This window comes from Lynx rufus, unplaced genomic scaffold (genome assembly GCF_022079265.1).
Source record: "Lynx rufus isolate CCGP_SWC_20201006 ecotype Redwood Valley unplaced genomic scaffold, mLynRuf1.p SCAF_15, whole genome shotgun sequence".
Lineage (NCBI taxonomy): Eukaryota > Metazoa > Chordata > Mammalia > Carnivora > Felidae > Lynx > Lynx rufus.
This window is the reverse complement of record NW_025814829.1, coordinates 41,384,727-41,400,939: the sequence shown is the minus strand read 5'-3', so window position 1 is coordinate 41,400,939 and position 16,213 is coordinate 41,384,727. Positions and strand designations below refer to the sequence as shown.

The 16,213-nt window shown below is 34.8% G+C and overlaps 1 protein-coding gene across 1 annotated transcript in view; it reads right to left on the bottom strand.

Moving 5' to 3' along the window:
- Positions 1-16,213, bottom strand: part of HMCN1 (hemicentin 1) — a 465,916-nt gene that overhangs the window by 74,518 nt on the left and 375,185 nt on the right. Inside the window, exons 64-70 of the mRNA XM_047077306.1 lie at positions 14,577-14,736; positions 12,341-12,465; positions 11,930-12,113; positions 11,238-11,335; positions 10,062-10,340; positions 4,313-4,509; positions 989-1,070 (exon numbers count right to left, since the gene is read on the bottom strand). Coding sequence (XP_046933262.1) covers positions 989-1,070; positions 4,313-4,509; positions 10,062-10,340; positions 11,238-11,335; positions 11,930-12,113; positions 12,341-12,465; positions 14,577-14,736 — 1,125 coding nt within the window. The remainder of the gene's footprint in view (positions 1-988; positions 1,071-4,312; positions 4,510-10,061; positions 10,341-11,237; positions 11,336-11,929; positions 12,114-12,340; positions 12,466-14,576; positions 14,737-16,213) is intronic.

The window sequence follows — 16,213 nt, the reverse complement described above, 5'->3', positions numbered from 1 at the left end:
CTTTTGGTTTGTTAAATGTTCCTTTCCATAAAGAGTAATTCCCATCTCTATGTTGAAATAATATTGGCCAGAGTTTAATTGGCCCGACTTTTCTAGAAGGTAATTTGGGAATAAATTTCAAAGTCTTAAATGTGTGTGTGTGTGTGTGTGTGTGTATGTAATCAAGCAAGTGTACTTACAGAAATTTATCAAAATAAACTAATTAAGGAAACAGGACACTATATATACACAAAGATGTCTATAACAGTATTGCATATACTCGTGAAAACAGAACAGTTTAAATATCTGAAAATAGGGAATGGATTAAATAAATGATGGCATATTCATAAAATGGGGCACTAGGCCATCACTAAAAATTATTATAAAAATATGGTTTTTGACATGAAAACATGTTCATAATGCCATTAAGAGAGATGAAAATGAAGTTAAATACTACATGTCGTATGAGATATTTCTGTGACATCTGTATGCAAAAAGGCCTTTGTGTGGTAAGACCGGGTGACATATTTTCTTATTTATTGTAATTTATATTCTTTTTTTTTTTTCAACATTTATTTATTTTTGGGACAGAGAGAGACAGAGCATGAACGGGGGAGGGGCAGAGAGAGGGAGACACAGAATCGGAAACAGGCTCCAGGCTCTGAGCCATCAGCCCAGAGCCCGACGCGGGGCTCGAACTCACGGACCGCGAGATCGTGACCTGGCTGAAGTCGGACGCTTAACCGACTGCGCCACCCAGGCGCCCCTGTAATTTATATTCTATGACTGGAAATCAATAACCATGAATTATTTGTGCAGGAACAAAATAAATAAGTCAAAAAGTCCATGGAAGTTTTTCAAGAAGGACTTGGTCAGCCAAATATAAGAACCAGATTTGCAAAATATATATTTCCTTATGTAGAAACATATGATGGAGTTGCTCATGCTCCATAAATTATGGCTTCTAATTAGGTATATGATAGATGGTAGGAAATTTTGCCAAATTTACCATGCACTCTCACTAAATATTCTTTATCATCATCTCCTGCAGTACTGGATGCCAGACATGTGTACCTTCCTGTATCCTCCACCTGCAAAATCCAAATAGGTGAATTACACAATGTTAACTTGTCAGTTTCAGTGACGAGAATAAGTATTTACTAGAATGAATGTAAAAGTCTCACACAAAGCAAGGTATCATTTAGGATAGCACAACAATTAAAATTTAATAAACTATTTTAACATTTGTGATTAGCACTCTGATAGTGAGCACTGCTTGGCATCTCTATCATATATAAAATGATGTTTTAAGAGGGTTTCAATATTTGATTTCAGAACATTTGCATGTTAGGTATATTTAATGATCACAGAAAAGGCAGATGTATGTAGGACCCCACACCATACATGACAGACTAGATATACAATGTTTATTGAACCCGTTAGTATTTATCGATTTAAATGGTATCTTCCATTTAAAAGTTCAACTGGCATCTTCCTGAAGAAAATAAAATGCAATTTAAGTAAACAAATAAAATATCAGGTTATTTAAATAAAGTACATTAATACCATATTTTGAATCTACCTTTGGTAAACATGGTGAAACAAAAGAGCTATATTATGTAACCCGGCTGTAAACAGTGTCAGACTGACAGAATAATCTACTCGTATCTGACTAAAACCAGAAACATTTCTTTAAAAACCCTGTGCATACTTTCCACTGAAAGTGTGAGCCTTCCTTCATATGTTTGACATTGTGTAGCACAGCCCATGCTTACGTACCCATAAAATATACTCTGGGAAACAGATGATCTTACTTCTGTGAAAAATGTATTTTGGAAAAGCAGAAAAATCCCGTTTTCATTTATTTTTACTACTTGAACATTACTAGAATATTGTGAGTTTTTGAATTCTTGCATTCAAAATTGACTTTATAAGTTATGGAAAAACTGTTTTGTAGGTTGCAAAAACTCCTTTGAAAAAATTTAAGACTGGTATGTTTGCAAAAATACTTAAATGCAACTTTAAGAAGCATGACACTCACATAGTCCTTCAATTAAGAATTCAAAATGATGGACCACTGCCTGGAGAATAATTTATGAATTTACCATCAATGTTTAAAACCTTTAAAAATCAACTTTTCTCTATCAACTAATTTTATTCCCAGTTAATATTGCTCACCCCCAATTGTTTTGACTTAACCAAACTTGAACTATCATTCAAGTCTACTCTTAAGTCTTTACCTCCTCCAATAAATATTTCCTGACAACCTGTGCCCTTCTGCATGCCTACAGTCATTATATTTAGCTACATTTTCTAAACTGTGTTCTGTTTATAGAGGGTTTGAAAAGGTACAGTTAATCAAGATTTCTCTAGAGCAGTATTTTGTGGAATTGTTGACATGCACTATGGTTCACAAAGAAGAGGAAGGTATAGTATGTAAGGTTTTCCAACTGTATTTGGTCACAGAATTTCCCCCAGTGGCATAACTCACAGAACTAGACTTTGATGGAAGATATTTTAGGAAACTCTTGTCTCTAGCACACAATTTGGAATTTGCAAAGCATCCACTATGTGCCAGTCATAACTATATGCTATAGTTGCATACACGAAAAGACAAAGTTCAGATAAGTGAAATTTAATGTAGTAAGTGCTATAATAGAGATACGTACAAAATGTTGTGAAAACACAGAAGAGCAGAGGAACCAAGATCAGTCTTGGGAGTTAATAATATTTAATTTTCTACTTTGAAAATATCTTGAATGTTTTTTTTAACTGTTTCTTTTCGTAATTTTATCATGTGTGTAGTTTTATGTACTCTAGACAACTGGAAACTTCTGGAAGGCTGAGACATGTTTTATGTATTATGTTTGTATTCTCCACAATAGCTAGTGCATGTGGGTCACCAACTAATACTCTGTGGGATCTTTGTCTCCTTTTGTTACAACCCAACTATATAATGTTTCCATTTAAGACCTACTGTGATGTGGCCTTAATCTTCATTTAGGGTTTATTTACCATCATTTCTTTGTTTTTATAATTCGATTCCACACAGTTTCCTTTCCCTTTATGTTACAAAATTCTTCTGGATCTGTTATCTGTTGAAATTATAACATTCAAGGGTTTTCATTCAGTAAGTGGTTTAACAATTTAACTTGAGTTTCCTCTGAGTTACTGCAATGTTTGTTGGAGAGAAAAGAGGGGAATGGAAGGCGTGTTCTCCTTGTTACTGAAACCAGAAATGTGCTGAGTTCCACTGGTAAGGCTTTTGAACCCAATGTAGGATCGAGACCCAGCTCTATCACCAAACTTGTCATGCAAGTACTAATCTCTCTGTGCCTGTTCCTGGCTGTGTAGAGTGGAGATAAAGACATTCCCTCAAAGAGTTGTCATGAGAGTCATTGGTGTGATAGAGCCCAGAGCTGAACATAGGACTGACACAGTAGACAATTTATAACCCTTAGCTCTCTTTTTCCGGCTCCCTTTCCTTCTTCTTTTCTCAGTGAAAAAGCACACAGAATATAATTAAATAATTTGTTATTCCAGGTTTAAAGGAACAATGATTATGATAATGACAATAGCAGCAGGAAAAACAACAATTCCATCTAACTCTATTTAACATTACTACATGCCTATGGCACCAGTCTAGGCACATCATGTTAGATGATCTCTGAAATTCTGAAGTGTAGGAGTTAGGTATTATTACTATTTTTATCCCAAAGTTACAAATGAGGGTATTAGGGCACAGATGGAGAATATCTGTAATATAAGGTTTGTCTTTGTTAGTAAAACAGAAGATTGTTATAATAAGACATCCCAGACATGCTTCTCTTTAATATTTTTAATTTTGGATGAATTTCTTTAAACACAAACTAAAAGAACAGTCAATTTTACTGAATTGATTGAAAAATTGTATCTGTTCAGATTCGTATGTCTCCTAGTTCATTTTGGAGACCAGAAATGCTCTTTGAGACCTCATATGTATATATGTTGGATTGTTTTTTGCCACTTTTGTCAAGGGCTGCATGGTACAAATTAAGAGCTTCAGGAAATATATTATCACTTATAGCACTGAGAAAAATTTGCAGAAATTAAAGCATCTTGCTTTCTTCTGAGTTTAATATGATACTCCTACTGCTCTTTTAGTCATGTTACCTTGTGTCTACCCAATCAGGCATACCATAGAACCAATTTACCCATTTTTAAGGTTACAGAGAGAGATCTGCGTCTTTGGACTTGATTTGTATCTGAGATTTGGATTATAAAACATAATTTCTCCATTAGCAAGTGAGAGGTTTAACCCAGGATTAAATAACTTTTTGACTTTGACACTTACCTGGGCACTAGATATTTGAAGGACCTCTCCACCTCCAAGAGTTTGTATCTGTTCTGTCTGTGGGAGGGGCCTTCCATCCTTCATCCAGGTAATTTTAGGAGTTGGAATTCCAGAAGCAAAGCAGTTAAGTTCAAGTGGATTATTAACAATCACTGATATCTCTACAGGTTCTTCAGATCCATTGATATGAGGTGGTTCTATTTAAAGGGAATTAAAAACAACAACAAAATAAACTTGCTGTTTGATAAAATACTGCTGATTAGAAAAACTTTAAAAGAAAATTCAACTCAAATGTATGTTCTTATAATATAAATTGGTTAAAACAAAGATACCAAAATAATTCCTACACGCTATTACCTGTTGTCACTGGCACTATTTTAAGAGGGACAGATCATGCCTATTATAGATCATGAAGTAAATGGAAAGGTAATTATAGCTCAGCATTTGGGATTCAGATAATTAGAGGAGTCTTACCTAACTGTAAAGATTTGAAAACAATAAAAACTAAAGCCATCTTGTATCATTGTTTAAGGAGACATACTTAAACATAGCAGTGTGTTTTTGTACCTTCTAGATATCTATTGTTTAAAGCAACAGGCAAATGTTATGGAATTTTGCTATCATCTTTTCTGTGCAGAACTGTAGGAGGAAACAATGACTAAGCAGAAGAAAAAACGGTTACATTTGGAGACTATTTCTGCATAAAACACATTTGTTATGTCTGGGCAGAAATAATTTCCTTTTTTGTTATTTATATTTCTAAATTACCTTTCTCAAGAGGATGTTAAAGAATCTAAACACTTGGAAGAAACATTAACATTCCTTAGTCCAACTACTCTCAAGTTTAGGAATCCCTTTAAAACAGTCTTTCCATACAATGATCATTCAAGTTTTCTATGAACATTTCCAGCTTACTATTTCACAAGGCAGCCAAAATAGTTGTTGGACAGCTCCAAGGATTAGACTTTTTTTTTTTTAAGTCAGGCACACAGTTTAGAACAGAGGTTTACAGCAGAACATCTGGAGTCAAAGAGCCTGAGTTTGGAGTCCTGGCTCCAACAATTATTAGGTTAGTGCATTTGGGCAAACCTCTAAAATAAGGACAGCACTATTATTTAACTAATAGGATCATGGTGAGCATTCGATGAGATAATCTATAAACTACACAGTTCTCTTGTGTTTCTGAATACGTTTTATTTTATAATTAAAGGTTTTAAAAAAGTTATTACTATTTCAATGTCTACCACAGCTCTTGGTATTTTTTTTTCCTTCAAATTTTTATTAAATTCTGGTTAGTTAGCATATGGTGTAATATTGTTTTCAGGAGTAGAATCTAGTGATTCATCACTTACATACAATATCCAGTGCTCAATACAAGAGCCCTCCTCATTACCCACCACCCAGCTATTGGTATTATTATTAAAACCTGCTTACTTAAAGAAAAAAATCCACCCATGGTTTTCATTTTCCTTTCTGGGGAAAGATAATACATTAAATCTATACTCCTTTTCAGATTGTAATGAAAAAGTCAGAGTTTCTTAACCACTGATCCGTTCTTTTTTACTTTCTTCCCTCTTATGTATTGCTGTCAAAATCCATTTTATTAAGTGCATTTTAGAATGATCCAAAATTTCTTATTTAAAGTATTTCAGTGTCTCCATGTTGCTTACTGAATTAAAGAAAAACTCCTTATCATGGCTTCCAAAGCTTCATCAATAAGGCCTTTATTTATCTTTATAACATCATGTACTTTTAATATACTTATATGTAACCTAGGCTTCAAATTACACTACTTCTTTCCCTCAACAAGTCCAGTCTTTTCTTGCTCTGTGACTTTACTAATGTTATTCCTTCTACTGGAACATTCTCCAATAGCCCCATCCCATAACTGAGCATGTTCAAATACTATCAAGGTCACATTAAGGTCATTAAATTTATCTCTAAAAACTATAAATCCTCTCTTGATTCTCTCAACATCAACAATAAAATTTCTATCCCGTATCACTCAAAAGCACTTATCTGATTTTCCATTTGACTTACAGTCAATTCTTTATTCCTTTTACTTTTTGGTTATTTACCATGTGCCAATCGCTGTGGATGCAAAGACTAATCAGGCATAGCCTTTAGCCTCAAAAGCTTACAGTCACTAGATTGAAAACAACAGCAGCGTAATAGAAACAACATGCTCCCACCTGATTCAAACCCCGGTCACCAGGTCTTACAGATGTTAAGTGATTGTGAACAATTTTATTCTGGGACTTGTTCATATGTCTTACACTTTGGACAAAGTAGGAGGTGCACATACTCTGATGACTCCAGAACTTATGCTTTTAGCTTAGATCTCTCTTCCGAGCTCAAGACCCATAAATCTAATTATCAGATAAACATCTCCAGTGAAATGTTTGGACACTACTTCACTCTCAACATGTATTCAGACTGAACCTGTTATCTTATCCCTCCAAACCTGGTCCCTTTCCAGCATTTCCTGCATTTATTCATTCAGTCACATAAGCCTGAAACTAGGAGTCATTTTTGATATCTTCTTCTTCATCACTCTCCTATGTCCAAATCCTCATGTAAGTCCTACTACTTCTACCTGAAATCATTTCTAAATACATTTTTCCTCTCACCTCCATTACTAATCTGAGTTACAATACTATTTACTTGGACTAACATCGCCTCTTTTCTGGATCTAGGCACCCACCCAATATTATCTACCTCTTTGTTTCCTTCACATTATCAGAGTCAGTTTTGTTGGGGCTATCAGTAAAAACTACATTTCCTAGCCTCTGTAGTAGATAGTAGATGGAGTGATATGTGACGATTCTGAGCAATGAGATATAAATGGAAGTGGTTTTGTGGGACTTCTAAGAAAATCTCTAGAGGAGCAACTCTTCACCCTGCCTATTTTTCCTGTTCTGTTGTTGAATCTACTGATGCTGGTGGTGAGCACACAATGCATGATCACTGACAACCATGATGTAAAGGTCAAGAGAACTGTAAATATCTGAACTGGTTAACCAACACAGCTACTGCCTACCTCTAGACATCTCACTCAGCAAGAAAAACAAAAGTTACTTGTTCAAGCTGCCATACTTAGCCTCTGCTATTCACAGCCAAACACAATTCCTAATAATACATGGGTCTCTCAGAATCCACTCTTGTCCTGCTCCAAGTAGCTCTCCACTTTGCACTCAGAGTGGTCTTATCAAACTGCAACTCTACTCATGGCATTCCACTTACTAGAACTTTTAATGGCTTCCCATTGTTCTATGATAAAAACCAAACTCTTAATGTGGTCAACAAACCCCTTCACAGCCTGGACCCTGTCGAAACTCCTTAGCTTTACTTTGTATGAGCATTTTCCCTTGTTTTCATCATTCTTCTTACATTGGACTTTTCAGAACCACTAATACACCATGACACCTCCCACCATGTGGAGAGCATTAAGCTAAGAATAGCCGTTCCCCAGGTTAAGATGGTTGCTTTCAGATTTGGAGTGTAGCGCTGATCCAAGTAAAGAGCTTTTCAGGTTTTTAATGGAATTAGCTTTCAACAGATGTTGAAATGCTGAAACTTCTCATCTTTCTGCTGAGCCAGTTTTCAAATCTGTTTTAAGAAAATATTATCCTTATAAACCCTGCAGCTAAAAAGGTTGTTCTTTGTACACTATGCTAACAGTATCACTGATATTTTCTTCCTTAGTTTTCTACGTTGAGAAATGCTCTGGGTTGTGATTCTGCTGCTGGGTTCTTGAATTCCTAGAGGAGTATGCTTTCTCTCTTACCACACTGCCACGTGTTGGACCGGGCCATATGTTGCATACATGGTAGGTGTTCAGCACTTCTTTGTTGCATGATGACTAGAAACATGCCTGGCACATAATGTATAGTTAATGTACAAGATCACATTTCTGTCATCTCTTGTTATTCCTGATACTCTGTGAATTGGTGTACCGGAATTTGTTACTCCACCCCTCCTTACAGATGCACACTTTCTTGTGTCTTTTGTCTCTAAATACCCTGGAGTAGCACCTCCCCTACCACCCTTCATTCTATGGAACACCTGTCTACACCGCAGTCTCCTCTTTGTTTAGATAGTATTATGCCTCCCTCTATAGTTAAAACCCCTTTTATTTTTTAATTTTTTTTAAATGTTTATTTATTTTTGAGACAGAGAGAGAGAGAGAGCATGGACAGAGGAGGGTCAGAGAAAGAGGGAGACACAGAATCTGAAACAGGCTCCAGGCTCTGAGCTGTCAGTACAGAGCCCGACGTGGAGTTTGAACTCACGGACCGCGAGATAATGACCTGAGCCGAAGTCGGACGCTTAACCGACTGAGCCACCCAGGCGCCCCAGTTAAAACCCCCTTTAATGCAGCTAGCAAGTATCTAATTCCATTCGATTCAATCCAACGAATAAACCTCACGTGTCAAATGCCAAGCTAAATCTTGGGAATACAGCAATAAGAAAGATGGGTACTGCCCATCACAGAGCTTAACTAAGGATGAAGCAGACTTTTAACGTTATCCAAATGATTAAATTGGTATAGGTACTATGAGAAAGATTACAGGGCATCCTGAAAACATAGGCTAGCCTCTTGCCAAAATTATTCTTATTGTTCCTTGTGAGGTACATTTTGTTTGCTGAGGAGGCTGATGTTTTACGGACATTGTAGTGAAAAAACAAACTAAACTCCAAAAATAATTAATTATTAAAATAGTTCATCTCATTCATCCTCATTTCTCTTCCAAAGTCAAAATTTTTTATTTCAAGTAAATGGGGTGTTTTCTCTTTATAGTAATTGTGTGTAGAACATTGTAATACTCATTTCAAATATTCATTTTAATGCACACAAGAGTAAATGGAAGTAGACTCTTTGAAATGACTATGATAACTATCATCTATAATTGGATCACTTGGAAAGATTGTGTGAAAGAACATAAAATAGTATACATACTATGCTTTTCCATCAAATTGCAATTTATCAAGAGCTTTTCGTTCTTGAAAAAACTTAAAAATCTACTTAGCGATTGGTTGTATGACTTTGTTAATGAATAATGTTTTACAAGTAGAAGTTTTCATCTTTTAAACAGAGGGGAAACAAAATAATTTAAATTTAACATGCTTCAGGTAAGAGTACACCTAGATAGGGGCACCTGGGTGGCTCAGTCGGTTAAGCATCCAACTTCAGGTCAGGGCATGAACTCATGGTTTGTGGGTTCAAGCCCTGTGTCAGGCTCTGTGCTGACAGCTCAGAGCCTGGAGCCTGCTTTGGACTGTATGCCTCTTCTTCTCTCTCTGCCCCTCCCCTGCTCCCACTCTGTTTCTCTCTCTCTTAAAAATAAACATTAAAAATTAAAAAAAAAAAGTAGGGATGCCTGGGAGGCTCAGTTGGTTAAGCGTCCAACTTTGGCTCAGGTCATGTCTCACAGTTTGTGGGTTTGAGCCCTGTGTCAGGCTCTGAGCTGTCAGCACAGAGCCTGGAGCCTGCTTCGGCTTCTATGTCTCCCTCTCTCTCTGCCCCTCCCTTGCTCATGCTCTGTCTCAAAAATAAAATAAACACACACACACACACACACACACACACACACACACACAGAGTAAACCTAGGTAAATTACAAAACAGAAATGTGAAATGCAATGAATATTTATAAATTTTGTCACTGTAGTAAGTGATTCTAAGAATTACATTTATTTACTAAATCTCTATTGTCACTTGTTTCCCTATTATTGAATGTTTACCTACCCAGGACCTTCAGGTTAAAGTGTTTGCTGACTTCTCCAGCTTCATTTGAGGCAATGCAGATGTACCTTCCTGAATCTTCAGTCTCTGCTTTGATAAGCTGAAGAACCATTCCTTGAGTGCTTACTGTAAGACGGGTATTAAGACCCAGAGGCTGGCCATCTCTAAGCCAAGACATCCTGGGAGTTGGAGTTCCATCTGTAAAGCACGTCATGGAGGCAGAACTACCCTTGACAACTGTGATCTCCTCTGTTCCCATCGCATTGTCCAGATTTGGTGGCACTATATAGAAAACAACAGGTAAAACTTACACATCTATTATAAATTGAGACCAACTTAGATTAAAAAAAAATTTTATGGTTCAGTTAGTTATATAATATTTCTGTGATCTACTAAAATATAGAATTTAAAATAGCATATAAATAATTACTGCCTATAATAAAAAAAGGTATTGGATAGGCTAAATAGTAATCTCCCAAAATATTAGCAATGAAACCTCAGGACTGTTTTCTTGCAGAACATACAAAATTAAACTGTTTTAAGTTTTGGCCATTTTTGAACTTTTTAGGTTTGTCTCTTTAATTTGTTATAATGCATATTATAATTACAGAAGTATACTTTCAACTGCTGCATGTGGAATAAATAAAATAATACCAATTTCTAGAGTAAGTTTTATATAATCCATCAAAATTCATTTGTAGGCTATAGTAAATAGTTCCTTAACTGTTCTCAGATGTTCTTTGGGATGTAGAAATTTGGACCAGTAAACCTTAATATTTCAGAAATGGAATGTTTTAGGTTGTCTCTCCATCTACACACATACACACACAAAGACATATATATGCACATATTCATTTATATTTTAAATACTCTAAATGTACCACTAATATTATTAGAAAACATTCTGAACTTTCTCTTTGTATGAAAAGACTGGTCCTTGTGTTCAGATTGAAATGCAATTTTTAAAAATTTAGATTTGACTTAATGCAAGATTCCAGGTTAGAAGAGTATTTTGACAGATAGTATGTTCCAATATGGACCCTTTGGGAGAAAACACATTCTTTCCTAGTTACTAAAATCGTATTTTACCAGTTCTTCTGATATGTCAATATCTAAATATAAGCCTTTTGCTTAATATTGGACACATAGTAAAATACTAGGGGCATCTTCATGACATACCAAAAACTTGAAGACTATAATGTTTATTATCCACCCCAGCTCTGTTGGAGGCCACACAAGTGTACTCAGCAACATCAGACACCTGAGCTCTCACAATCCTGAAAAACAATTTGACCCCATATTTCATAATTTAATCCCATTCAACATATACAAAGAAAATATTTCTAATTTATACACAGATTATGAGTTATGCTGGGAAATTTTAGTTATGAGGGTTACAAAATACAGATGCCTCAAATGCAATTTGTTCCACAAAGTTAATCAGGCACTGACAGTATGCTATTAAAAATATAACATAATTTAAGAGTGAATATTTTTCAAATATACATTAATAAAGAATGATGCTAACATGAAAATCACATGATTGTGGTAGGCATCTTCGTATTACCTTTCCATAGAAAGTTTTATCTAAAATAGTAGTTCTTGGAAATACATATGCGATACATACATCTGTCTGTGCAAGACCTGTTTTATACAAATTTACTAAAATGTGAGCATTTAAATAAGAATAAAAAACCATTTCAATTTTATTGTTGTTATCCTCTCTCTTCTAAAAAGATAGTGAAAGGGAAAAATAAACAACAGCGAAACCTTATGAAAAAAACGTTTCTTAAACACCATTTAGATGAGGTTAAAGCCTACAGTCACAGTGACTTTATCTGTCTAGCAAATCACATATAATCAAAGCTGACCTGATAACCTGCCCTCCTGAGAGCAACCGGATATGGGAGGAGAGAGGCAGAGGAAGTCCATTCTTTAGCCAGTTGATCTGTGGTAGAGGTGTCCCTGTGGCTCTACATTCAATATTTATTGAAGTATCCACCAAAGCCATTAGTTTCTCTGCTTCTTCTTTATTACCCCTAATTGCGGGTGGAACTATGTCCCGCAGAAAATGAGAATGAGAGAGAGAATGGGTGGGGTGTGCATTACTAGTTCAAATCATTTCAACTACAATTGCCCATACTGCTGCTTATCCCAAAAGGAACAGCAGTGACGTCAGATTTTAAAACTAAATGCTCCAGACACCTACTGCTAGAATTTTTATTTCTACTGATAGATTCCTAAGGTGGGATAGTCAAAAGAGAGTGAAATTTCACATTTACCGTAGACATTCAAGTTAAAAATTCGGTCTTCTTCTCCAGCAGGATTAGTAGCGACGCATGTGTATTTCCCCACATTGGATGGGAGAGCTCCGTAAATGTTTAATGTGCTGCCATCTGCAGTCACCCTATAGAAAACGCCACAATAAAGGCACTGAGATGATTCATGTGAAGCTTAGAGCTTGAAAACTCACTCTGGGTTATTGTGTTCTTTAAAGAAATACCACCATAAAATGCACCTTCATCTTAGATATATAATGGTTCATATCTTTTTCACTAAGTATACGGAGGTCTGTTAAACTCAGAGCTAGTGAAACTGGAGATTTCAGGCAACCAATTGAAATTCTACAGAACCAACTAAAATTCATGTCCTACATCTGCCACCTCCTTATGAGAAAAACTGGAAACGAATGAAATCAGAGTGGGAATTTCTCTATCCCAATCAAAGACATGTTCTTCTCAAAGTTAATATACTTTTTCCTTACCCATAGAAAATTAAACAAAAATTATTAAACAACATTTATTAAACAAAAATTTTTTAAAAGTTCTGGTTTGAACTTTTATGGTATGAAAATGTTATGTTATTCTTCTGGTATAAAGAATGTTACAAGAAACTAAAAAAATATCAAAAAGTAACTATATATGACTTAGTAATATTTTTAATGGGAAGGAGAATAGGATAGCTTATTTAAACTGTGACAACTATTTTGTAGTGGTATATTTTGCAAAAATTTTTCTACACATTGCTAGAGCTTTTTCTTTGAATTACATAATAGTAAATAACTATACTGTTAGATTGTCAAAGATATTTAAGTTAAGATTATTGCATTATTTATCCCCTTCACACACCATTAATTATCAAATAAAACTTTGATATAAAACTTCCTGTGTTTTAGAAAGAGATTAAATGGCTTTCTAAAGTTATTCCTACAATAGTGATTTTACTAGAATCTTCCAATGTCAAAAGTAAATGCTCCACTTCTACCCTATCATGTTATGACATATGATTGCCAAAAATTACAATATTATCTGAATCTAATGTATTTTTCATTTTCAAAATATCAATTTTAAAATTAAATGAGTTTAATCATATGAATAAACAAAAAGCAAGTTGCCATAAGCAAAGGGAAATGGAAGCTGACCTTGAAAAAATTACTTTATTTGATTGGCAAATTGTTCCACTTACAAACCATACATACTTATTTGCAGAGCTGTTAACAAATAATCAGTAAGTTAGATATAAGAACAAGTGCATTTGGGATCTTATTGTAAGAGATGAGTGACTGATCATAAATTCTTAGGTGCAAATATTACATAAGATCTTAGGTCCTACCACCTTTCTGGTGCTTGGCTTGCAATATGGTTGATATCAGTTGATTTAATAAAAATAATTAAATACTTGTTAACTATTGAGATATGTCCACACCAAAGAAATAAAACTTAAAATGTATCTCTAAAATATTATTTGGCAATGTACTCAATCTTCTAAAGGGAACAAATATCTAAATTTTAATATAAAATGACTTCAAAGAAAATAACATTTACTTATCGTTTTTTAAATCATGTATATTCAATTCATTGACTAGAAAACAGTCCAAACCCTAAATCTAAAATATTGATTTAAAATTATAAAGTGTATAATACATTTAATTAATGCTTATTTATGCATCTGATTCTTCAAATATGTGTATACAATGGGGCTTTTGTGATGAAGTAATCTAGTAGAGATTAGAATTCTGGACTGTTCTTCTAAAGGTATTTGTTTTTGAAAGTAGCAGGAGCAGGAAGCCCTGGAGAAGGAAGTGGGAGCAGGAAGCCCTTACCATGTAATTATCTCATCTCTGTATAGTTTGTTGCATGGGTAACAAGTACCAGCAGAAAATGGGATTTAGACAAATCACTATAAGGAATGAACTAGGTTATGATGATATTGTCTCTTCTTGCAAAATGAGCCAAGCACTCATTGATGCTGATGGATGAGGGAAATGCACGCGCATGCGTGCGCGCGCGCGCACACACACACACACACACACACACACACACACACATACTTTTAAGCAATTCTCTAAGGAGGGTTTCTGTGTCCAATTCTTCAAAATGTTATCTTTTCTCTTTCTAAATACAATGATTGCCAAATTCCCATGGCACTGAATTTGGTATTATTCATGTGAAATTTGAAGAATAAAGGCATTGAAGAATATCTTACAATTAATGATGTAAAGATTCTTTTAAAACATACCGGATTCTTTCTGTTTCACTGCTATTTATGGGCTTTCCATCTCTAAGCCATTGAATAAGTGGGGTGGGAATGCCACTTGCCATGCAGGTCAGCTCAACATTTTCCCCTAGAAGAACACTGACTTCACTTGCAATTTCAGCACCAGCAATACTTGGAGGAACTTTGGGAAAATGATTAAGATTCTCATTAACAAAACACAAGATTATAAATTCCAATGAATACAATAGAATCATAGAACAAAATGCCATCTTTATTTCATATTTTTCCGAGGTTGTGGTTAAAGATCCAACTATTGTTATCCTTATAAATTATTTTGTTTTTATACTTATTTATTTTTAATGTTTAATTTTTTTTTATTTTTAAGTAGGCTTCACATCCAGCGCAGGGCCCAACATGGGGCTTGAATTCACAACCCTGAGATCAAGACCTGAGTTGAGATCAAGAGTTGGATGCTTACCCTGCTGAGCTACCCACGGGCCCCCATAAATTACTTTTAGATGAGGAATGATTAGAGGAAACAGTTCAATAATCCTGTTATATTTGTAAGTTGATACAATTATTTAGTCACACAAGCTAGTGACAAATCTACCTCATGGGCACCCTTCCTGGCCAAATGAATCACTTTTAGATTAAATCCTCAATATAGTTCAGAATTAGAACAGCTCAGGAGTGTGTTTTATGAAATCTTGGCATCAATGTCTGAGAAGAGTATCTAGGTTGGTTATTTCTCTCTTCATAATGCAATTTAAATATTATTCATTCTGAACAATGGATAGACTTGTAGGTTTCAAGATCCAATTATTTCTTCTATACTGTTTCTAGCCAGCTTTGCTTTTCACGTTAATGATTTGATTGAGAAATAATGTCTAATAAAAATATTGACAATGGTATCAAGCAGAAACACATCTGAATTCCTCTTCTAAATAATTATGGTGGTATGCTGGAGGTAGTGCACACCAGCTCGCAAGAGCCAATTTTATACATCTTCCCTACTCCATGTTCAGTGACATCATATTGGGAGCTTGAAATGGGTCACAATGGGAATAATTACACCATAGAAGCTGGCAAATGACTGGCTAAATAAGGACCTTTTTGTCTGCAGAGTCAGTTGCTAAATATTTAACAGCACATCCCTACATAAATTTGCAGAATTTACAGTTACTAAATTAGTGAAATCAATAGGAGTTTTAATGAGACTCCTAAAATGAGTAGCTAATATATGACAATCACTGGACTAGGCCCTATACATGTATTTGTAGTCCTGAGATATGATTACATACATAAAGTATCTGATGAAATGTTTGGTCATACCACATTACCCATGATTACCACTTATTATTGTTAATGCATTAAACTAAATTAGACATAATCCCTGACCCTGAATCTCTGAATAGTTATTTTTCTCATCTTGCTTCTGAAATCTCAAAGCATCCCTAATCAGAGAAACCATCGATAGTCATAAATTTATTTCAATTTTTCCTACTTTTAATTTTTAGTTGATGGTTCTTAATCTTACTTTGCAATATATACATTTATGAAATCATTACACTGTGCAACTTAAACTTATACAATGTCATATGTCAATTATATCTCAATAAAACTAAAATAAATATTTTTGAAGTTAGCTTTAGCAAAGC